The sequence below is a fragment of the Mus musculus genome, chromosome 12 (assembly GCF_000001635.26).
Source record: "Mus musculus strain C57BL/6J chromosome 12, GRCm38.p6 C57BL/6J".
Classification (NCBI taxonomy): Eukaryota; Metazoa; Chordata; class Mammalia; order Rodentia; family Muridae; genus Mus; species Mus musculus.
In genome coordinates this window covers 70211736-70235877 of record NC_000078.6, presented here as the reverse complement: position 1 = coordinate 70235877, position 24142 = coordinate 70211736, and the positions used below count along the sequence as shown (strand labels likewise).

The following is a 24142-nucleotide window of genomic DNA, read 5'->3' as shown; positions in this document are numbered from 1 at the left end:
TGTTTCTGAAAAAAAAATCGTTTGTAGTACTGGAGACTGGGGTAGCAATGGTCTGTAGAAGAGACAGTGACTAGAAGAAGATGCAGAGGGGACATTAGTTAACAGTTAACCTATACTCACTGTGACACAGACCTAACATTTTACACCATCTGTCTGAAGACATACTCTGTGATATAAATTACCTCCCAAAAGAGAATTTACGAATAATTATACATCATTTATTTTGACCCATCTATTAAATGAAATACCAAGAACCTAGATGATAACATATGTGGTATTTGACACATGATATACTATGTATTAGATATATATAATGTATATTAAGTCCTCATGAGTGCAAAGCTGAGAATACCCGATTAATATCCAGCACAAATATCACCAATTCTTGCTCCCACTTCTGACAAACTTCCAAGCTTGGCTAACAACGTGCTGCATTTCCAGGAATCTCCAGAAGGTGTCCCCATAAGCCCCACTCTGCTGTAGTGCCTAGCCCCTGGCCCCACAGTTTTGCCTGGCTCTTCCCTGAAACTGTACGGGAGATGTTATAAGCGGCCGATTCCCGTGTTCTCGACAGAACGTAGAACAGCGCTGGTGGGGTCCGAGTATTTATTATAACGCTCCGTGGGAAAGGTTTCTCCGTGTTTACTGGCTGCCCGCCACAGCCCCAGGGCACACACTGGCTTCTAGGCAGCTGACCAGGGAACAGAATCAAGAAAACTGCCTCAGTCTGAAATTAGTGCTCCCCTGACAACTAAGACCTTCTTGTGGTCAGGCTAATCATTAGACTCCAGCCCTGAGGGTGAGTTCTCACCAGAGAAACTTTTGAACCCTCCACAGCCACCCACAGCTCTTAATCCCAGCAATGAGTGGGTCCTGATGTCTTTCCCCAGAACTCCCCAGATCTCATAGACATCTGGCCAGTCTGACCAGCTCCCAAATGTGTTCAGACAGGTTAGACATCAAACTCTGAGCATTTCCTAAATCTAGCATAACATATTGAATTCCGATTTTTATTTATTTAATTTTCCCCCAATGCCCGGCATTAGAATAAATTATTTCTTTAGATTTCAATATATTTAGATCTAAGATTTTGAGAGAAGAAACATGCCATCTACTGTATGCTCTGAGTAGAGTAAATAAAAAACAGGAAAGTTTTGGTTCTCTTCTTCTGATTATGGGTCATTTTTGTGGGTGTGAATATCCAGAACAAAGAAAAAAAAAAAAAAAAGCTGCGATTAAAGTTACAGCCACATCCATGCTGAAACCCTGTGTGCATGATGTGGCGTGTTCAAAGGACGAAGTCCTCCACCTGCTGGTCTCAGGCCGCTGCTGCAGCGCATACACACAAAGGTTCCTTAACCTTCTCCTCAAAAATTGAAACAATGTCCGGTGAAACTTCAGAGGGGAAGGCAGCCTCTTGTTTTTATCTTAAACTGGAAATACACTGTGACTGACAACTGGAAAGTGTCATTTAAGATTGAGGAAATAAAGGACAAGCCGTGCAAGTGGTTGAAGATGGAGCAGACACATTCAGAAGTAAAATATCCTGCGTGTGTACAGGGAAGGATCCTTCAGATTCTCAGCTTTGATCCCTGAAAATATAGAGGAATCTACTTTCTGTTTGGATTCCTGTAACTTTTAAGCTGGCAAAGATTACCCTTCCATAGCTAAGCGCTTTACTGTTAAGGTTTTAAAGAGAAGCAAGTCAGAGAGATTAAAATACTTGGCTTTTATGAATCTGGGCTTTTCAAGTCTTTAGATTTGCTTCCTCCATGGAGCAATACTGGGTCTTAGGGAGTCTCTCTGCTTCTTGATTCTAATTGTTGTTGTTTTGGTTTCTTCCTTGTGTCGAGGGGTGGATCTCCAGGCTCGCACATGCTTGGCACATGCTCGATCACTGAGCTCCATCACCAGGCTTGCACATGCTAGGCACATGCTCGATCACTGAGCTCCATCACTAGCCAGGAGTCTCCTGTGTGCAATTGATTGAGTGCAAAGATCAAGTCAAGGTGTGGGTTCCAGGGGCAGTTTGCTTTCACAAAGGTCCTGAGACAAGGAGACAGGAAGGTCAGCCCAGAACATGTTGCATCACAGTGGCCTGTGGAAACCCTGAGCTTACCACACTTGCCACTCCCTTCCCTAGTCAGGATGTGTCCGTGTCTCTTAGCACAGTTTTTCCAGAATTTATCTCCTCATTTGTTCCCTTACACAGTTAAGTGAGGTTGGGGGTGGGGGTTGTTAGTTTCATTTGTTTGTTTGTCTTGTTTCTTTCTGAAGCCCAAATCTTATTGCATTCCTAGTGACAACAGAGGAGTAAAGTCGTACTATGTGTGTAATACAGCTGTGCATGACATGCATATATATATTCACACATGTGTGTATATGTGTGAGTGTGTGTGTATATGTGTGTGCATGCATGCCCTGAGGTTCCTGCCTGGGGTTCTATACCTGCTCGGACTTTTCCCAGGTGTCTTAGTTAGGGTTTTACTGCTGTGAACAGACACCATGACCAAGGCAAGTCTTATAAAAAACAACATTTAATTGGGGCTGGCTTACAGGTTCAGAGGTTCAGTCCATTATCTTCAAGGTGGGAGAATGGCAGTATCCAGGCAGGCATGGCGCAGGCAGAGCTGAGAGTTCTATGTCTTCATTCAAAGGCTGCTAGTGGAAGATTGACTTCCAGGCAACTAGGGTGAGGATCTTATGCCTACAACCACAATGACACACCCATTCCAACCAGGTCACACCTATTCCAACAAGGCCACACCTCCAGATGGTGCCACTACCTGGTCCAAGGATATACAAACCATCACACCAGGATTCGGTATTCAGTCCCTGGATTCTCTGACATGCCCAGACTACCTGATGGCTCTGCTCTAAGCAGGCTGCAGGCTCCAGGCTCCTCACTCCCAAACTCCCTCCACACACAGCCCAGTGCCATCTTACCCCGTCCTCTCCAGATGCTGGGCTCCACAGATTAACTTGCAATTCCAACCTGGGAAGCTCATGACTTCCTTACAGAAAATAAACACACACACACACACACACACACACACACACACACACTCCTGCAAGCATAGCTCCTCGAGGGACACAGAAAAGGCAATGAGAAGAAAATGAACACTGGTTAGTATTACAAAAGGCAGGTTTTCATCTTAGTAATGCCTTTAGCTCTTGGCCACCCATCTCTCTTCCAAACTTAGCTGTCTTGTCAATGCAGTATCAGAAGAGTAAACGGCCAGAGCATTTCCTGATTTTGCGTCATCTGACATTGGGACCCCAATTCTCTGGGGTCACCAAATTGTGTCCTGACATTTTAAAACCATCCATGATCTGAGGGACAGGTTGTACATCTCTCCAGCCTTTCAGAAACTTCCACTGGACCACATCTAACAAGCCCAGCTACTGTACTAAGAAGCAAATTAAATATGACAGGAAATGAAAGCACCAGGAAGTGGGTTTGCTCCAAGATAAGCAGATACACTCAAGTTTAACAACGACTGGTCATGGTCACAGCCAATTACAGAGAAGATAATTCAGACAGGCACCTGTGCTGTGCGCCTGCGGGATATTTGGCAGGCTAATAAACCTAGGCTCTCAGTTGTCATCCTAAATGTTTAAAACAGCAGGGTGTAGATATGAGCCTTGGCTGTCACATTCATACACTGAATGCATGGATTAAAGTGTACTTACTTCTGCTCTCTGAGCATAAAGAGCCGCTCTAATATGACATTGTCCTTCTCCACAGGCCATGTGACCCATATGTGAGGCCACTTTGGGCCAGTTCCCTTGGCTTCAGAACTGATTAAAAGCAGGTCAAAAGGCCAATCTAGAGCACAGAGCAGCCCGAGATTAGAGAGGACAGGGTTAGCTGAGGCTCAGTCAGAACTCAGGCTTACTCAAATCCCAAAGAGCTTGGGGGTGTGAAATCTCTCCAATCGACTTGGGAAGTGGTCTTGAGCAAACCTGAGAACCGCTGAGCCTCAGTTCCCCCTTTGGTAAAGTAGAGAGAGAGGCAGAAATTGTCTCAGTGCACTGCTGAGGGGATCGAATGGAGCAGGGTATGTGGGAACCTAACAGCCAGGCCTCATCCCAGCAGAGGCTGAGGCAGGAGGTCTTTAAGCGTCTTAGGCAGTGTAGGCTGTAGTATGAAACATTACCTACGAGAGACAGAAACTTCGTCTAACCAGAGTCCTTGACAATTTTTTTTAGTTTTAGTTTTGGTGGCTCTGAATATAGTATATAATCCTGCCTTGAGACATGCAAGCTATCAAGTTATCTTTATCTTGTGTCTTTCTGGAATGGGCCTCCCAGTCACCTGCTACTGTGGGCAGAACCAGCCTGGAGCTTTGAAAGCCTTCCCTCTCTGTAGTGTTTGCACAAAGGCAGGGTTTCAGAGGTTGCATGCCAATGGCTGAGCACATTCCTAACAGTCCTCTGACTGACTACTGACTTGCCTCAGAACTGCCCTGTGGTCTTGCGGGGAGGAGGTCTTCCTGGGACTTAATAGTCTAGAACAAGTCTACCGCCTATTCCTTCTCTTCTCCTTCATGGGGTCACACTTGGATCTGACTGCACTCACTCGGCCAGCCTGGCTCCCTCCTGGGTAGGTCTCCCACAGCCATTTGCCCTAGGAAAGCCTTGCAGGTCTACTCCTGTCCCCAGTGTCTGCTCCTCTGAAGACCTGAACCAACATAGGTTCCCATGGGTCTGCTCCAACAGTAAGCAACTTGTGCTGGTCAGGGGAGGCCTGGAGAGGCTGTTCAGCCATTCACAGAAGCCCTTTCATGATGGCAGCAGGAGAAGCGGTGAAGAAGAGGGCAGAAGACAAGGAGGTCGTTGTCACTGCTGCGAGCTGGTGGGCAAGGTAAACCTGCTGCATTTTAGAAAGCTGTGGTGGTATAAAGGTGAGTTCTTTAAAAATATTAATCTCCTTGGTTCAGTAAGTTAACTCTCACAGTCTTGAATTCCTGGCCTAGGACATAAGGATGGTAGATTGGGAAGAGAACTGAAGTCCACCTTGGTTCCCAAGTGCTGCTGCCAATACCACACTCCCCCCCCCCCCCCCCCCCCCCCCCCGTTTCATTTTCCTTCTTTGTTTCTTTGTTTCTTTCTTTGTTTCTCTGTTTCTTTCTTTCTTTGCACTCACATATCAACCTAGATGGTTTTTCTAGATAAAAACTTACTTTGACATAACATTTAGAAAACAAAGTTTCTATCAGAACATAAACTAGGAAATCACTATTTTCCCAAACCTATAGCGATGCCTTTAATGGCTAGCCATGCACTGAAACCTGAAGAAGGCTAGAGTCCAGCCCTGCTTTCTGAGGAATATAGACTAGCCAGTGTTTGTGATGGTAGAGGAAGTCTAAAGGAGCAGGAGAGGCCATGTAAGGTCCTCTCTCAGAGCCCTTGGTGGTGTCATCTGCTATGATCATCTCCTCTTTTACGTGTGTGTGTGTGTGTGTATGTATGAATGTGTGTGTTTGTGTATGTGTGTATGTGTAGGTCAGAAGTCACTTTGAGGGCCATGGTTTGTTTGGCTTTGGCGGTGGTGATTTTTGTTTATTTGTTTGTTTGTTTGTTTGTTTTTCTTCTTTTAAAGACAGGTTTTCTCAGTACTCTAAGGATCATCAAATATACCAGGGATCTCCTGCCTTTGCCTCCTCAGCTCTAGGATTACAACACACTCTGCACCGCCCAGCTTTTCTGTGTTCAATGGCTCCACCTCAGGTCTCTGTGCTTGCATGGCCAGCACTTTACCCACTAAGTTATTGCCTCTGCCTGGCCATAGCCTCTTTAACACAGTTGGTGGCACGGTCCCTCCTCACACTCTATGACTGAAGCGTTATGAGATCTACCTTTTGCCCATGTCGAAGAAATGTTCAACCCCAAGGGACAGGGTGGGCTCACTGACTAGATACCAAGTCAAGAAAATAATGCACCCATCGTTATCCTTGCTCCCAGAAAGACTCCTGTGCCCTTCAACAGACAGGAGATCTAGGACCCACCTGCACGAAGACATCCCTAGCAAAACTGGAAAATTGCCTTTGCCTTTGGAATCTTCCAAAGTTTGAACAGTTTAGATACCGTCCATGACAACAGGGCAGTCATGGTGGTGGCAGCACGAGGGGCTGGCCACGTTGCACCACAGTCAGGAAGCATAGAGGGGCGAGCACTGTTGCTTTCTCCTGTTTTACTCATTCCAGAACCCTTTCCCACAGGACGGTGCCAATGGCACCAACCACCTTCAACATCTGTCTTCCTTCCTCATCTCTGAAAACACCATCACTACCCAGAGGCATGCCTGGTACTCCATTATTCCAACTCCAGTCAAGTTCACAATGAAGACTCATTACCACAGAATTCAAAAATGATAACTTTAAAAAAATTAAAAAGAAAAAAAAGCTAGGTTTTGCAATCTGCCAAAGGACCTGCTCACTGGGATTTCCTTCCCACTTCATCATTTGCCTCTTAGTTTTATTTTTTTATTAGATGTTTTCTTCATTTACATTTCAAATGCTATCCCGAAAGTCCCCTATACTCTCCCCCCAACCTGCCCTGCTCCCCAACCCACCCACTCCCACTTCCTGGCCCTGGCATTCTTCTGTACTGGGGCATATGATCTTCGCAAGACCAAGGGCCTCTCCTCTCATTGATGGCTGACTAGGCTATCCTCTGCTACATATGCAACTAGAGACACAGCTCTGGGGGGTACTGGTTAGTTCATATTGTTGATCCTCCTATAGGGTTGCAGACCCCTTTAGCTCCTTGGGTACTTTCTCTAGCTCCTTCTTTAGGGGTCCTGTGTTCCACCCAATAGATGAGATTTTGCTGACAGGACCCTGATATCGCTATCTCTTGTGAGGCTATGCCAATACCTGGCAAATACAGAAGTGGATGCTCACAGCCTCTTAGCTTTAAGTCAAGCATTCTGACCAAACTCTGCACTCACTCTCAGCTCTGGGTATCTCTGGCTCAATCAAATCCAACCCTTACCCTGTCTCATAGGACCATGCTGTCCTCAAAGCCATTGCATGAAGCCACTTAGTTTTCATCTGCCCCAAAGGCTGGAGCCAAAACCCTGGAAGCTGGAAGGACCAGGATCTGAAACCGCAGTTAGATCTGTGACAGTAAAACTTTCACTTTTAGGGTAATAGCTGGTTTATATGAATTAAGTAACCAAACTCCTTCTCTGGCCTCTAATAGTTAGCTTTGTTTAGAAAGAAAAAAAGAAAGAAAAGAAAGAAGGAAAGGAGTGATAGACAGGAAGGAAAGAAGGCAGGCAGGTAGGCTGACACGGACCCTCTAGATGGCTCAGCAGGTAAAGGCATCTGCTGCCAAGCTTGACCGCTCTGGATCGATCCCAGCAACCATCACGAGAGGAGAGAACCAACCCTGGACCACTACGTGTCTGTGTGCACATTTGAGGACACACGCGTACAGTACATACATTTTGAGAAAAAAAAAATTGACATCTTAAAATGCCTCATGTTTACCTTTCCAAAGTTTAAACACCATCACATTCGGATCTGGTATAAAGATCACACACCAGTATGTCTCCTGAACACGGGACAACTGGTTCCTGGAGTGCTCTCTCCTTCTCCCTCCCTCCCCTTCCCCCACGCCCTCTTATCCTTATGCCTCATTTGGTCAAAGAGCAGTGCAAACAAGGGGTCTCAAATCGAACGAAGTCTTGTCCCCCACTGAGACTAAAGCTTTCTCAACAGACCCCTTGACTTTTACACCAACTGTGGCCAACTACTGTGGGTTAGTCCAGCCTGGGCCTAGGAGTCAAGAAACCCCAGTCCTGCGTCCTCAGAAAAAAAATAAATAAACCAACCAACCAAGGCCCCCTTAGAACCCAGGATAGTACTATGCCTAAAAACTGGGAAGCAAGACCGGGGCAATCAGGGTTAAATCACACTGACCCTACAATGTCACCCTGGGAAGCAACCGTGGAACCCACTGAGAAGAGGCAATGGCTTTACTGGGAACTCAACAAGCGAGCCAGCCGAGGCCTCCTTCCACACCGAGAGACGCGGTCAGAGCCTTTGCGCACTACGTGACCTGGACGTTCTGGGAGCGGCCGAGGGGCGGTGCCCGCAGCCGCAGCACCGCCCTGGGGCTCCCACGCCCCCCTGGGGGGGCGTCACTCTGGGAGCCACGGGTGGGCGGGAACCCGGAGAGGGGCGGATCCCCAACTCCCCAGCGTCTCAAAAGCAGCAAGTAAGGAAGGGAGGAGGCCAGTCCTGCAGCCCGGAGACCGTTCTGTGCTCCCTCCGCCCGCAACCATGGCAAAGCCCCTGACCGACCAGGAGAAGCGACGGCAGATCAGCATCCGAGGCATCGTGGGCGTAGAGAATGTGGCCGAGCTGAAAAAGGGTTTCAACCGTCACCTGCACTTCACTCTGGTCAAGGACCGCAATGTGGCCACCCCCCGCGACTACTACTTCGCCCTTGCGCACACAGTGCGCGACCACCTGGTGGGGCGCTGGATCCGTACACAGCAGCACTACTACGACAAGTGTCCCAAGGTACCAGGCGAAGGGCGTTTGTCCCCCCTCCCCTCCACTCCCTGTCCTGGTCTCGAAGTCTAGGCCAGCAGCAGGACATAGGCTCGGCCATCCCTTCCACCTCCCCCACAGCGGTGTGCCATCCTCAGGGCTCCACTGTGGTGTGAGATCCGGAGACCAGCTGGTGGCAAGAGCCCACGCTTCCCTCTCTGGCGAACTAAGCAAACTATGGAGTTTGCTCAGCACTTAACCAAGGGGGATCCTGCGCCTCCTATGTGATCCGTCCAGGTTCCGGGGGCCCTGACAATCCGCTCAGGTCCAGGGGGCCGGGAAGGGGCACAGAAAACAAAAACATACAAAAGCCTAGCCTTAGAGGGTCAAGCTTAGTGTTTAAGGAAAGGAGAGGGAAGTTTAGAGTTCCTCTAATAGTGACCCTGCCCAGGCCTCAGGGCTGCCTAGCTTAGCTGTGCAACAAAGATGGGGGAGGTCCCGGCCCAGGGCCCAGACCGAGTGGAGACTGCAGTTCCTGAACTTTGTGCTGACTGCCTGATGGGCCTTGCCAAGAGACTCACCTGAAGCTATCCCTGTAAAAACACCCTTCTCCCTTCCAGAAGCCTTGTGGAGGCCCCAGAGATGTGGGGGACACCACATTTAGGCAACCAGCTCCTATTTCTACCAAGGGCCAGAATGCGGAGTCTCTGGGGTGGTGGACATGTGGAGGAACACCACCCCATCATGACCAGTCTTGGAAGAGAACCAGAGCTAATGTGAAAGGTTGGGGAGGAGCGGACAGGGAGAGTGCAAGGCGGCAGCAGCCTTATGGGGGATGGTGTGGTGAATGTTTTGGAAGAGAAAGCTGGAAAAACTGGCTTTGGAGTTAAGTTGGAAAAGATGAACAGCAGACCCTGGTGGCAATGGGAAATGCGGATACATACTTACTACTTAGGCGTTTCTAAATACATAAGAACATCGAGAAAATCTATCTCTACCATTTGTGCCTGAGAACTATAGGAAATTTCCAAGACTGAGGGATAAACTCCTATAGTAAGATACTGTGGTTCTAAGAGCCTAGCAGACTGCTACCCAAACAGGACAACTGCTAATTTGTATCCTTCCAACTCTAAACCTTTGCTTAGAAAAGACTTCAGGTCCACATTCATGACTGTGTCTTTTTATCCGTACAACAAGCTGCACCTTGAGTTAGAATTTTTTAGAGGTGGTACAGGACTTGCCTGAGTTGGAGCAACATTTTGGAAACACACAAACGCAACCGCTACTCTGTAGCATTTAGCATCCCAGCACAGAGAGATAGGTTGTTTCTGCTCCACGGGTAATCTTCCTGGTTCAATGGTTAGTTTTTCTCCTGACTCTTCCTTCCTATACAAGGGCAGAGTAGCAGCAAACATGTTGCATAACTCTTCTTAGAAGAGCTTGGAAGTTCTTAAAAATTGACTTCATGCAGGATCGTAGTGTTTGCTGCATGATGGTCTCTGTGGAAACTGGACAGTTACAGTCCTCGAAGAGAACTTGGGTAAAACCAGGAGGTGTGCCCAAGCTCCTTCCCCAGCCTTGCTCCCTGGTGTGCCCACAAGTCACCAAGTCCTGTTCCCTAGCCCAGTCCCTGTGGAAGCATGCCAAAGGTTTAATGATACTGAAGCCTCGTCCTGTCCCCTCAAACTCAGCACACAGAAACTCAAGTCACGTTCCTTCAAATCCTGACCTGCCCTCTGTGTTTTTTTAATTTAATGACTCCGTGTCACCACCATGACAGTCGCTACAGCCCAAAACTTGGTCTTAGCTTTTGACTTTCTTTTATATTCCCCTTTCAAATTTCTGCACTGCCCATCAAACTTCCCACTCTCTTCCAGCCTCTGCGTAGCTGAGAGGGCCTACAGGTCTGTTGTAAGGGATTCTCAGCCATGACCTCACTTCCCTGGAAGTGTAAGCCAGCAGCCAGAGGCTTACCATGGCTAACAGGCATACACCTCTTTGCCAGAGGTCCTCCTCTGGGTAGTTATGTTTCATGGCTTTGGGCTAGCCTCTGTGTCGTCAAATTCAGTGGCTTTGGGTTACAGTTCGGCATGCTTTCGTGCTTCCAGCTGTAACTTCAGTTACATCTTCATCTTCTCTGTCAGCTCCCAAAGGCACTGCATCTGTAGTCCCATTGCAGTCCAGGCCTGGGTCCAGCTGAGCTTCCTAAAACAACACATCTTGACTCTTGACTCTGTTAAGGTTGGCTGCAGACCCTGGCATAGTCCTTAAGCATGCTGAAGTCATCTTCCAGGTGAACCTGCCCTTCCATCCTCTCAGCCATTACCTGCCTGCATCCGCCTTCCCATCCTCCTCTCCTACTTACCCATTTCCAGCTCTCGCCCGCTGCTCACCCTCCACTTGACGTACCCTTCCCAGAACCGGTCTCCAGGTGCCACTCCTGCCTGCCCTGCAAGTCTCAGCTTTTTTTTTTTGTCACATTTTAAACACCTGACAGGGTAACCAGAAAGCAATGCCCAGGTCCTCCAGTTAGTGCTTGAAACAATGTTAAAAAAACAAAACAAAACAAAACAAAAACAAAACTTTTTAAAAAATATTGTTGTATCATCTTTATTCTATCTTTTGAAACCTTTTGTATTTTTGTATAATATACATACAATATTAGGAGTGGTGTGTGCATGTAGTTTACAAAGTGAATGAAAATATTCAAATATTTTATCATTACAAATATGCAATAAATGACCATAGGACATTAAGGAAACAAAGGTCTATTTTTCAAGGTTTTACATATTCTCAAATATAAAGTATATTTTCTCTACAAAAAAAAATGTTACTTGTAAGAAAAATAGGGAAATCCCTATAGTTCCTGCCCTTAAAAAGTCCCTCATATATATAGATACTCAGAGCAAACCTATCTAGAAGACCTGGAAACACCTTAAATTTTCTTAAGATGCTATTTATGCTAGTAGATCTTACATCAGTACTGCTTTGGGCTTAAAAGAAAGGTTAAAAAAAATGGACTTTGCACAAATGTCATGATTCCAGGGGTGTGACTTCACAATTGCAAGTGTAAGGTATGGATATATTTACAAAAGAGCTTTGTATAGATCAGTAAAACAGGAAAACAGGCTCCGTTTTGTCAGAGTGAAAATCCACACGGACGGCTGAGCTGAGCTAATCATACCTGTGGTTGGACCTGCTTGCTGTTTCCTGTGGCCTCGTGCACAGGAGCCCGGGCCTAGGGCTAGCAAGGGCCCAGAAATTTTCCCATAATCATTCAAAGAAGCTGGGCAAAATGCTGTGCTCAGGACAGCAGGATTAGATGTTCTGGTAGGATGCAGTGTTGACCGTGTTATGAAGGTTCAGAATTCAACGGTTTCATAAGATGAAAGTGAGACAGAGCGAAATTTCTTAAGTTGATGTCATAATGATTTGTTATGTGAACTGTTATTATTATATTGCTGCTGCTGCTGCTGCTGCTGCTGCTGCTGCTGCTGCTGCTGCTGCTGCTGCTGCTGCTACTGCTACTACTACCACTACCACTACTTATAGGGTTGCCCAAATACTTTTATTTTTGGTTCTTCTTATCCTGTGAGAATGGGGAGTAAAATTTGAAGTGACTTAAACAAACTCTTACCGTTTCGTTCTGTGTCTGTTGGAGAGCAGGGTAATTGATACCGAGGGCAAAGGGTCCTGAAAAGGGGCTCTATGCTCCATCACTATTCCATTCTTTTAAATTAGCAAACTGTGCTTGCCTTGAAACCGTTGGAAGCAGGTCTGAACTTTGTGCCTCTCACTTCTGCCTCTGCTCATATTTACCTGGCTTTTCCCTGGCCAAAGACAAACAGTTTCTAAGTCCATAGGGAAACTCACGGTCCCATTAAGAACAAATGCTAACAAGCCTTGGGAAGGTTTCCTAGAGGAAACTGCTACATAGAGTGCCTGGGGTGGTCTTCATTCCAAAGATAAGCAGGAATGAAGGAGGAATCTGCCCTTGCCACAGAGTGTCAGCTAGTCTGTGTGTTTCTTAAATGACAAGGTCAGAGCCAACCCTCGAGAGAAAGGTGAACGAAGGCAGCCCAACTTGTTTGTCTAAAACATGTTTTATTCATGAAGCTCATGAACAGGGAAACACACACACACACACACACACACACACACACACACACATGCAGAATCCAATTAGTTAGATGAGCTTGCTTTTCTTTCTTCCTGAAGATAAAAGATACCAAATTACTTTGCCAAAAACCAGTGTATGGCCCAGTTCTCCGTGCTTCTGGAGGGGAAGACCATGCATCCGTCAGGTGACTGAGGGGGAGTCTCGGGTGAACATGAGTTAAAGTAGCCCAAGCCCTGATGGGTTTTTCTCGGTGTCTAACATGGATTTGCATTTTATGTGTGCTTGACCTCACAGAAGAGTGATAGACTTTTCTCTTCCTTTCAGAGGGTGTATTACCTCTCTCTGGAATTTTACATGGGCCGAACATTACAGAACACCATGATCAACCTTGGCTTACAAAATGCCTGCGATGAGGCCATTTACCAGGTATGCTACTCTCCTGTGTCTCACACCTTCCTTCTCTACATTTCAAGTTCACTTTAACACACACACACAAACACACACACATACACACACACACACACACACACACACACACACACACACACACACACCGGACAAGTTGCTCCTTCAAATAGGGCTACTACAAACAATGAGAAATATACACAAGTTGGAAAAGAGAGGACTGGGTGTCTTGGCGCATGTCTTTAACCCTAGCACTGGGGAGGCAGGAACAGGTTGATCTCTGAGTTCAAAGCCAGCCTAGTCTACTAGATGGAGGAGAAAAAAGGGAATTTGAGGAACAGATTATCACACATGAGGGTTTTATTTTGCCATCGAAGTCTTGTAATTTCTGAAACAAATTACAGTTTTAAAATGAACCTCTTAAAAGTTTTAATGTGGGGCTGGTGAAATGGTTCAGCGGGTAAGAGCACTGACTGCTCTTCCAAAGGTCCTGAGTTCAAATCCCAGCAACCATATGGTGGCTCACAACCATCCGTAATGAGATCGGACGCCCTCTTCTGGTACATCTGAAGTCAGCTACAGTGTACTTATGTAAAATAAATACATCTTAAAAAAAAAAGTCTTAATGTGCCAGGCAGTGGTGGCACATGCCTTTAATCCCAGCACTTGGAAGGCAGAAGGCAGAGGCAGGCAGATTTCTGAGTTCAAGGCCAGCCTGGTCTACAGAGTGAGTTCCAGGACAGCCAGGGCTACACTGAAAAACCCTATCTCAAAAAGCAAACAAACAAAAAACTCAACAACAAAAACCTTTATTATGAGAATCATAAGTGACAGCTATTCATATACCAGACAACGTGAAAATGTTAAGTGTTTGAAAATCCGTTACCATGTTTCTCTCTTGCCTGATGAGCTGCAAAGCATACTTCCCCTTTAAGGCAGTCCTAGTGTGCTCATTTGTTTATATAGACATAGTCAGCCCTTCCTTCCTACAGGTGTCTCTCCACCTAAAACAAGCAGTCCTTCACCTTTTCATGTGAGTGAAAGAAGAGTATATTTACAAAGGCAAATCCCAATGCGACATGGGTGAGAATGTTCTCTTCCCCGGGGCTGGGATGGTCCCTAGTGTGATCTGCTGCTTAGCATTCAGGGCAAGCATCCATCATGCAAGCCAGGCGGAGCAGTTCCTGCCAGAGGACCATTGCAGCTCCCCCACACTTCCCTTTCTTTACTTCCCTTAGCATTAGCAGAAAAATTGCACACCTTCCCTGGGGTAGTGTGTAAGCATGACCTGCATCTTCATGGTTAAGGTTCATAGCCCTGTCTCAATCTTCCAATTGGCAACATTCAAGATCCCAAGTATTAGTTAGCAATGACCATTGGCTGCGTAAGGACCCAGGAATCCCTAGTCATCCGGGAGCAAATCCAGAAGCCCCATCCTTCTGAAATGATGTGGAGCCGTGCTTGAGTTCTTGTAAGATTTAATTATCAGCGCTTACATAAGAAACTAATGGAGTAGAAGGAAGGCGGTCTAGGAAAGTGGCTCAGAGAAGACGTGGGCATCACTTCAGGCAGCAACTCCTTATGTGCTTTTTCTCAACACTGAAATTACTTTCCCATGAAAAGCTATCCAAGGGCCTCTGAGCTGACTCAGCAGGTAATATGCCTGATGACCCAAGTTCAAGCCCTCTCACAAGTTTCCTCTGACCTACGAGACAAAGACGGGGGGTGGGGGGAGGGAGGGTGAAAGGAAGAGAATTTTTAAGAACTATCTAATTTCGGGGACACATATGAATTTTAGATAAGGACATAGATATTTCACAGTGAACTACCCTTTAGTTGGGTCTGGTGAGATTATCATCTAGTCCACAGAGACTAAGTCACTGAACTTACCAGAACACCAGTTTCCCCTTAAAATAAGTGCTCTACAGTATACTCTGCGCTATAGGGTTCTAATGGAGATCCAATGTCAGAGGCTTCAGGAGTGTGATTCCAGGCATGTCAGAGAAGGGATCTTACAACTGTCTCTGCATTCAAAGAACTGCACTTTGGCAAACATCCTAGGGAAAAGTAGGGGGATTCTGTCCCCATTCAGTGAGCCTCCTGCTGGTGCCAAGCATCAGGGCTCACAGGCATGGATCACTACCTGGTTTGGGGTTATCAGCTTTTGACTCTACTAGAGACAACACACTGGATTTGCGAAGATGAACTCAAATCTGTCCTGAGAAGTCTGACCTTGCACCTTCTGACCATCTTGCCACTCAGTCTAGTTACCGTCAGCTTGAAACTGCACTGTTTCTAAAGTTTTAATCTCATGATATACTTTTAATTTAAGAGTCACACTGTGTGTGTGTGTGTGTGTGTGTGTGTGTGTGTGTGTGTGTGTTTGCATGTATAGCATGAACACATTAGTGCTGAAACACATCAGCACACATGTGGAGATCAGAGGGACAATACATGAGAGCCTATTCTCTATTTCTGTCATGTTTGTCTTGGGAATTAAACTAGGTCATCAGGTTTAACAGAAAGTTCACTTACCGAGAGTCACCTCGATGACCCCATACTTTTTTTTTAAGATTAAATAATAGCTAACATAGGACTCTGCCCAAAACTAATGCTGTTGCTTTGTTCATATAATCTCATTTGACTCACAACCCTAAATTAAGTAGGTATTTTCAGCCTCCACATTATTTTAAAAGATTTATTTATTATTATAAATAAGTACACTGTAGCTGTCTAGGGTGTCAGAGCTCATTAAAGATGGCTGTGAGCCACCATGTGGTTGCAAGCCACCATGTGGTTGCTAGGATTTGAACTCAGGACCTTCAGAAAAGTGGTCAGTGCTCTTACCCGCTGAGCCATCTCACCAGCCCCAGCCTCCACGTTTTTACAAGGGAGGTTTAGCAACCTGACTAAGGGTCAGTGTCAAGGAAGTGGCATGGTCCATAATGGACCCCAAAGACTCGTGCTTCTCTGTGCCTGGCTATTCCATCTTGTACCACTGGCACCAATGATTGCTAGCTTCTGCAATTTATATGCAATGCCAGAACCGCTTCAGGGGAACCAAGGCCAAATCAAGCACAGAGATGACCCTGGTAGCTGGCCAGTGCCTCAGTAAGTGGAATTGTCTCTGGAACAGCCTGAGTGCGTATCCACATCCAGTATTGTCCTCTCTCCTCAGCTTGGATTGGACATGGAAGAGTTAGAAGAAATTGAAGAAGATGCCGGCCTTGGCAATGGCGGTCTTGGGAGGCTTGCTGGTAAGCGACAGCGGGAGCAGGTTACTTTGTCTGGGTGATCTATGCCCTTTTGGGTGCCATACACAACCGTGCTTAGAAGAGCCAAGTGGCTTTCTTAGAAGAAGGAGAAAGCATGTCCCTACTGTAGACGCATTTGCTCTTGACTTTGCCCTGTGGTCTGATCACAGGCCACATAGAAAAGAGGTGTTGCTCAAAGCCTTTTCAGACATTGCTTAAAACCCCAAAGCTAGCCATTTCCTTCCTGTTCACTTAAGGGTTTCCACAGCCACCCGTTTACATCACTGCTGTTTGTTTATGGCTGGTCGACTCCCATAAGCCCTACTCTTACCTTGCAGGCTTCAGTTTGATATTGTGGTTGACTGGCAGGCAGTGATGTCATTAATATACCTCTTCACATTCAGACAAACTGAGTTCTTGGCTTTACTTGAATAATGGCTTTCCAGCGAACAGAGAAGAAAGTACTTAAAGTATAATACTAGCTCTACATGCTGTGACAAGTCACCCAGCAAGAGCAGTTTAAGGAAGGAAGGCTCTGTTGTTGCTCAGAGTTCCAAGGCACAGTGTGGAAATCATGGTAGCGGGAGCTGGTCATGTGCATCGACAGCCAGGAAGCAGAGGAGAGTAGATGATCAACCAGCTTTCAATGTTTACACAGTTGAGGGCCCCAGACCATGAGGTGGTACCCTCCACATTCAGGGTGATTTTTCCACCTCCATTAACTCAAAGAATCCCACACAGGCATCCCCAGAGATGCGTCTCCTGAGCTCTTCTGGATCCTGTCAAGTTGACCTGATTATTAAACATTCTAACCTATAACCAAGCATCTCCAGTGCTCAGGAGAGTTTCTCCAAAGCAAACACCCAATGCAGCGTGTGCGCAAGACGACAGGAGAAACCACAGGAACGCCATGTCACGGTGCCGTTTCTAAAACCCCATTAAAAGCAGCCTAACCTTAAAGAAGGATGCTGAAATAGACAGACTTGCTGTGTGGATCACCAAGCTCAAAACAAACCCAATAAAACCCATGCAACGCGATGCTATTTATATTCTTAGAAAAGGTGAATTTTCTACGAGTTATGTATATAGGGAGACACAGGGGAGAGTATGGATTGAGTATAATACTAAATTAGAGTTTAATACTAAATTAGAGTTTAAGTGTTAAGTGATCCTGGTGGCTCCTAAAGAGGAGCAGTAGGATTAAAGGGAGCCATCAAAGGGGATGCTTATATATATATATATATATATATATATATATATATATATATATATATATAAGCATTGCTCTCAAGTTACTAGAAAGTCACTTACATCTGTTTCATTTCATCAAAGCCTTTCTACATCGGCGGCTGTGTGCTTTAGTGCCCCTATTAGTAGTAAGGTATGTAAGTTCTTCAGGTAGGCTGTTCGCCATCGTCCCATGACGCGCTCTTCTGAGGATTTCCCAGGCTTCCCTGGGCTATCGAGAGGATGGCAGCATTGGTGGAAAGCCTACCTAAGAACAAGAATTGATCTTCTTTGCTCTTCTGTGAAACCCAGACTCTTCAGTATTGGCTAGCAGTGTTCACTCTGCTCTGGACCTGGCGTTCATGACCTTGCTCCTTTGCTGTTTCTTGGGGAAGGCCAGAAAATAGAGTGGCAGGCGAGGCTGGGTAATTCTCAGATGACCTAGCCTCCTGCTTGACTATGGAAGTTGGAATTCCATCTTCTCAGGCTCTAAGGACCAACTTGTCAGGACCAAGGGAATGCCAAAAGAGACAAAGGTCAGATGAAGCAGGGAGTGCTCATGTTAGGCTCCAGGCTCGGCCCTTTGTGTTCGTGGCTCTGTGTTAGACCATGAACCCACCCCAGGCTCTCTAATTTTTGAATGATAGCTCTCTAATTCTTTCTAGCTGGAATTCCACCTCAAATTCCTAAGGGGATAGTCAGATTAATACACCCCTTTGGATTATATCCAAGCACTAGATAGATACCTTCTCTGCCTGCTGATTGGTCCTTCTAGCTCAGATTCTCTGTCATTGGATAACGGAAAATATAATAAGAAAACAGTCACATCAAGAATGGCATGACGATCACAGAACAAGAGCCTTGAATGTTGGGGCTGATTTTTTTTTCAGTGACTCTATTGTACCCGGACTCTGGGTCTCCATTGACAGCCCCCTCCCCTCACAGTACAAAGGGTAAAGACAGCAAGGATACTCTTCCATGGAAGCCGCTCCTCAGCAGACTTCCTAGTACTCTGGGTGGATCGGCTGCCATTGCTGCCAAGGCTAATAGCTATCACTGGTGAAGGAAATAGAATGACTACTATTTTGGTCTCAACATAAGTTTCTATTTCTTGGAATGACAGTTCAGCAGGCAGGACTAGAGAGAGACAGCTTCCCTTAGAAAAGCAGCCACAGGTTACAACAGTCAACCTACCCAATGTCGGTAGGTAGCTTCTATATTTGTTCTTAGACAATGCTAGCATGTACACAGTCACTATTCAAGATGGTGAGGAAAGGAGTGATATCTATTTTTTAAAGATTTGTTTATTTATCATATATAAGTGCACTGTAGCTGTCTTCAGACACACCAGAAAAGGGCATGGGATTCCATTACAGATGGTTGTGAGCCACCATGTGGTTGCTGGGATTTGAACTCAGGACCTCTACAAGAGCAGTCAGCGCTCATAACCGCTGAGCCATCTCTCCAGCCTGCGATATCTATTTTCTTTAAACATTTTTTACATTTTCTAATATTTCCTAATTTCTCTATGGCATTTAATTCTATAATTTAAAAAAAAAGGTTATTTAAAAGCCCAGTAAATATCAATGTGCAGAACAAATTGTTCCCGATAGAAGACTCGTGTGGCTTCCATGCCTTTGAAGAGTTTGACATTGATGCTAAGTTCGCTGGTTCTGTCTTTTTGTTTACCAAATGCAGCCTGCTTCCTGGACTCCATGGCAACCCTGGGACTTGCAGCCTATGGCTACGGCATTCGTTATGAATACGGAATCTTCAATCAGAAGATCCGAGAGGGATGGCAGGTATGTAACCTGAGCCTTCGTGAGCTCTTTCTTTGTGCTCTGGCGGGTGAATAGCGTGGGCCTTTCATACAGCACTTCACTGATTTCGCTGGCATTCGGCCGGCAGCAGTGGACACTTCCAGAGTCAGTTCACCACTGGGTAAGTTTCCTGAGCAAAGAACCTATGTGTGTCATTCACCTCCAGATACGGGGCACCTGGCACAGTGCCTGCCTCTCACTAGCTGGCTCGTGGCCTGTTTCTTAACCTCTTTAACGCTCAACTGTACCATTTATAAAATGAGAGTGATAACCATATATATGCTTCTTGTGTGATAATTAAGAAAAATATTCTTCAGTGAGTCACCGTGAGGTCTGCCTATAGTGAGTGCTCTCTGAGAGTGACTGCCTCATGGCTGAGGACCGGCTCGGGTCTTGGGTTTTGCTGCATTGAGAATGAGGCCTCCCAAGGGAACTCTGAAAGTATTGACTGCTGAGCCCTGATGGTGGACTGCTTTCCTGTGCAACATTCCATCTCAAAGCTTACAGAAGCACGAAAGGAGGCTTGTGGGTTAGAACTGCGGTCTCCTGAGCAGTTCTCTGTTGTAAGCGCACTGCCAATGCACACTATGGAAAACTGAGTGTCTACCAAAGTAGGGTTTCCCCAGATCATAATCCTGGTCAACAGGAGTTCGTGTCTGCAGATTTCTGTATCCATATTCAGTATTCCCGTATATGTGTGTCTGCCCTCCTCCTCATGGCTGTTTTAGAAGATACATAAGCAAATGTCCTATTATATAATAAAATTGGGTAATCTTGTTGACGGTTAATAAAATAAACCTGATGCATGAATATATAATAGATAGATATACATATATATAATATAATATTATATATATATATATATATATATATATATATATATATGCACTAATCCATCCAGACCACTGTATTTACACCTGTTTAAAGTTCATATATTGGTTTCTTTCATCCCTGGTAGCTTTTTGAGTCTGTGGTCAAGGGCACTGATCTTAAGTATAGACTATGCCCATTCCCCCTCTGTGTTTCACATTCACACCATTGATTTAAAAAAAAAAGTGTAAACTGCATTTCCAAAAAGCTGAGCTCTGTAAGAGCTCTGTGAGCTCTGTAAGCTCTGTAAGTCTGCACTCCAGGGCCCAGCAGCAGAAAGCTCACAACGCATCGTGGGCTCTGTAAGGAAGTGAGGCATACAGGAGAAGGGTAGGTATGGTTGGGGGCCCCAGGCCACTTTCCCTCTCCCAGTACTTAGCCACTAAGTAGGGAACAGTGAGTGAAAAGCCAAGTTCACGAACGAGGCTCTTGGGAATGGAGTATGGAAGATGTGTAAGCTAGAAGTGAAATTCCAGGTTTGCTAAGGACACATGTTGTGTGCCTTTACTCTCTTGTGCGAAGCTATGCCAGTGCCTGGCAAACACAGAAGTGGATGCTCACAGTCAGCTATTGGATGGAACACAGGGCCCCCAATGGAGGAGCTAGAGAAAGCACCCAAGGAGCTGAAGGGGTCTGCAACCCTATAGGGGGAACAACAATATGAACTAACCAGTACCCCCAGAGCTGTGTCTCTAGTTGCATATGTAGCAGAGGATGGCCTAGTCGGCCATCACTGGGAGGAGAGGCCCTTGGTCTTGCAAAGATCATATGCCCCAATACAGGGGAATGCCAGGGCCAGGAAGCGGGAGTGGGTGGTTTGGGGAGCAGGGCGGGGGAGGGTATAAGGGGCTTTGGGGATAGCATATGAAATGTAAACGAAGAAAATATCTCATAAAAAAAAAAAAGAAAAGAAAAAAACTGTGGGGCAACCTGGAGTAGATGAAGGACTCGGCGCTAATTTCTGATTGGGATCTAACTTCCATTTCCTCATAGAAAGGGGGAGCAGAGAGGATCTAGTTTATATGAGTGGACTGACGACAAGCATCTGAGAGAGGCCAGGAGAGAAAATGAGGTTAGAAAGGAAAACATCAGGATCAGGAGACACGGCTCAGTAATGCAGGTTACACGGCAAGATTAGCTCGTGGTCTGCTCTTGCAGAGGAGCTGGCTTCGGTTCCTGGCACTCATGCGGAAACTTGCAGTCATCTATGACCTTCCTCTGGCCTCTGCAGGCTCCTGTATGCATGTGATACCCATGAACTCATGCAGACACATCAATTTAATAAATAAATAAATAAATAAATAAATAAAACTTTATCTTTAAAAAAGAAAAGAAGATCATATATGAAGGCGTCAGCATTAATGATCTTTGGAGCATGGATTGCGGGTGGTGTTTATTGTCTTCTATTTGTTCTCCTACATGGCCCTTATTCCATAAGAATCATGTGCTTTATAAACATAAAAAGCTGTCTAAGTGAGAGAGTTGGTTTCCCTCCCCAGTGAAGTAACTAGAGCTCTACACTGCACACACTGAGTTTAGCAGAGATTCTTCCGGCATTTCGACACATCCTCACCAAAGGACTAGAATGCTACAAGACTACTCAGTCTTGGAACATAGACTGTGGTTTTATACGACTGTTGTATAAAAGAATTAAAAGAAACTCAGCAAATAAATCTAAAATTCCTCAAATGCCTTTCCCCTTCCAATTTCATTCTGAATCCTGTAGATCAAGGAGATATCAAGGTTTCCACATCCTCAGTGTTAAAAGGAGAGGCGGGGGCTGTAGCTGGAGCTTTATTGGTACAATGCTTGCCTATCATGCACAGAGCCCTGGGCTTGACCCCTGCCTCTAGCATCAAATAAACCAGATTGTGGCGGTACACACTGGTAATAACCAGTCCTAGGGAGGTGGAAGCCAGGGGATCGGAGATCACCCTCCACTACTTACCAGGTTGAAGCCTGCACTGCACAAGACCCTGTCCGGAGAGACGGGGTAGAAGGAGGAAGAGAGAGATGGAGAGAGGAAGAGGAAAGGGAGAGAATGAGAAAGACCAATCGCTTCTGCTAATTCCCACTTAGCCCCATTAGACATCATCACTTCTTTAATTATGACTTAAAAAAAAAAAAAAGAGGGCTGGAGAGATGGCTCAATGGTTAAGAGCACTGACTGCTCTTCCAGAGGTCCTGAGTTCAAATCACAGCAACCACGGGGTGGCTCATAACCATCTGCAATGGGGTCTGATGCCCTCTTCTGGTGTGTCTGAAGAGAGCAATGGTGAATAATTTTTTTTTTAATTAAATAAAATAAAAAATCAGAAGGGCACTCCATTTTATTTCCCAAGATGGAATGGTAAAGGGCAAAAGTAAAATATGTCACATCATAAAAAGATCATTTCCATAAAAACAAAAACAAAAACAAAAACAAAACACATATGCCAGGAAGTTCTGTAGCCCTTCAGACTGATATGGTCTCATTCCTGCTCCCTGCTCACTAGCTCCCTGCTCCTGAGCCCTGCTCCCTGCTCCTGAGCCCTGCTCCCTGCTCCCCTGCTCCTCTGGATCCCTGCTTGCCTACTCCCTACGCCTTGCTCTCCTGTATCATACTCGCCTGCACCCTGCTGCCTGCACCCCAGGTCCCCCACACCTGGCTGCCTGCACCACAGCTCTTCCAACAGCAGATACAGACAGTACTAATGAGAAAGTCACCAGCTGGGAAGATTTTTGAAGGCTGGTGGACTTTTAACTTTTGAGTCTATTCAAAGAACATTTGCATAAAATGTGTTGACTGAACCTCTGAGGAAAATATTTATACAGTTAAAATTCTGGACTTGCCACAACTCTACTGGAACCTGATCAGTGATAGTCTTGCATGAAAATACCTGATTGTTAGAAGGAAGAGAAGGATATCATTAAACAGGCTCCCCTGGAAGGCTAGCAGGTGGCAGACAGGCGCTCACGGGATGTACCTTCTGTCTCCTTTTAGAACCTGTGCCAAGCTTGTTACAGCCAGAGTCATGGTTTCCACTGCCCAGCCAGCCTCTAGTCATTCTTATTGAGTTATTGGAGTTCCCCAGAAATGTTTTTTAAATCATTTATGCTCCGAGGAAGCAAAACTTGTTGGCTTTCTTGGCACTTGTTCACGAGTTCATCTCCATGCCCCACATTTGAGGAAGAAAGTGTTTCTTGAAATCCTCTCACCAGTCAGTGCTGGAGCTGACGTCTGCTTCACTGCATTCCACTGAGTCAGTCCTCCATGGAGATGCTCAGTCTACAAGCAGTCCGTTCATTCCCAGGAGCCATGGATACTATGCATCATTCCTCCAGAGCCTCTGAGATGGGATAGAGTCCTGAAACCCACTTGGATGGACGGATCAAAGCTCACCTCCCACCGGCTCCACATGTTCACACACCTCAGGGATTAGTGCTCTCATGGATCCCTATGGTTACGTGAAAGTCTTAATTCACAGCCTGCTTTCTTCATCCACAGGAGGAAATTGAAGCCAAAGGTTGTGTCCACCCCACAGCATCTATGGCTCCTCCCTGGTCCTGCTGCGATGAGCCTGTCGCTGTGACATTCTTACCTCTCAAGCCCCCTTAGAAACCAGCCTGAGGAAATTTTAAGTGCCGTTCACTGATTCCTTTCAGCAAGGGTCTGGGAATGAAAATCAACAAACAGGGCTCCTTACAAAATGTGTTAGCCACGGGAAACTGAAACAGCCGTTTTGGGATGGGACAAATGAAGCCAACATGTAATGGCATTAAGACTGGTCAGCTGCTGCTTTGTCACTTAAGAGTGTGTCCCCACAAGAGTAAAGGCCACTTAGATTTGGAGCAGGACAGGAACTGGTATGAGGTGCCACCCTGTCCCCTGGACATTTGTTTCTTGATGGCAGAAGAAAGAGGAATACTTTGTTCACACCGACCAAGCTAGCTAGCTCT

General features: G+C 45.9%; 1 protein-coding gene and 2 long non-coding RNA genes across 3 annotated transcripts in view; 2 read left to right on the top strand and 1 right to left on the bottom strand.

Moving 5' to 3' along the window:
- Positions 1-1712: 1712 nt before the first annotated feature.
- On the bottom strand, positions 1713-8037 carry F730035M05Rik (RIKEN cDNA F730035M05 gene). The gene is made up of 5 exons (NR_045174.1): positions 7500-8037; positions 3694-3829; positions 2947-3083; positions 2557-2707; positions 1713-2046 (listed from the first exon to the last, which is right to left on the bottom strand). It is a non-coding gene; the product is annotated as an RIKEN cDNA F730035M05 gene (long non-coding RNA).
- On the top strand, positions 4368-6526 carry Gm38467. The gene is made up of 3 exons (XR_381644.4): positions 4368-4606; positions 4723-4907; positions 6225-6526. It is a non-coding gene; the product is annotated as a predicted gene, 38467 (long non-coding RNA).
- A 157-nt stretch (positions 8038-8194) lies between the features above and the next one.
- Pygl (liver glycogen phosphorylase) overlaps positions 8195-24142 on the top strand; it is a 36869-nt gene continuing 20921 nt past the window's right edge. The window contains exons 1-4 of the mRNA NM_133198.2: positions 8195-8537; positions 12952-13053; positions 16211-16289; positions 19212-19315. Of these exons, the coding sequence (NP_573461.2) occupies positions 8295-8537; positions 12952-13053; positions 16211-16289; positions 19212-19315 (528 nt within the window). The 5' untranslated portion in view covers positions 8195-8294. The remainder of the gene's footprint in view (positions 8538-12951; positions 13054-16210; positions 16290-19211; positions 19316-24142) is intronic.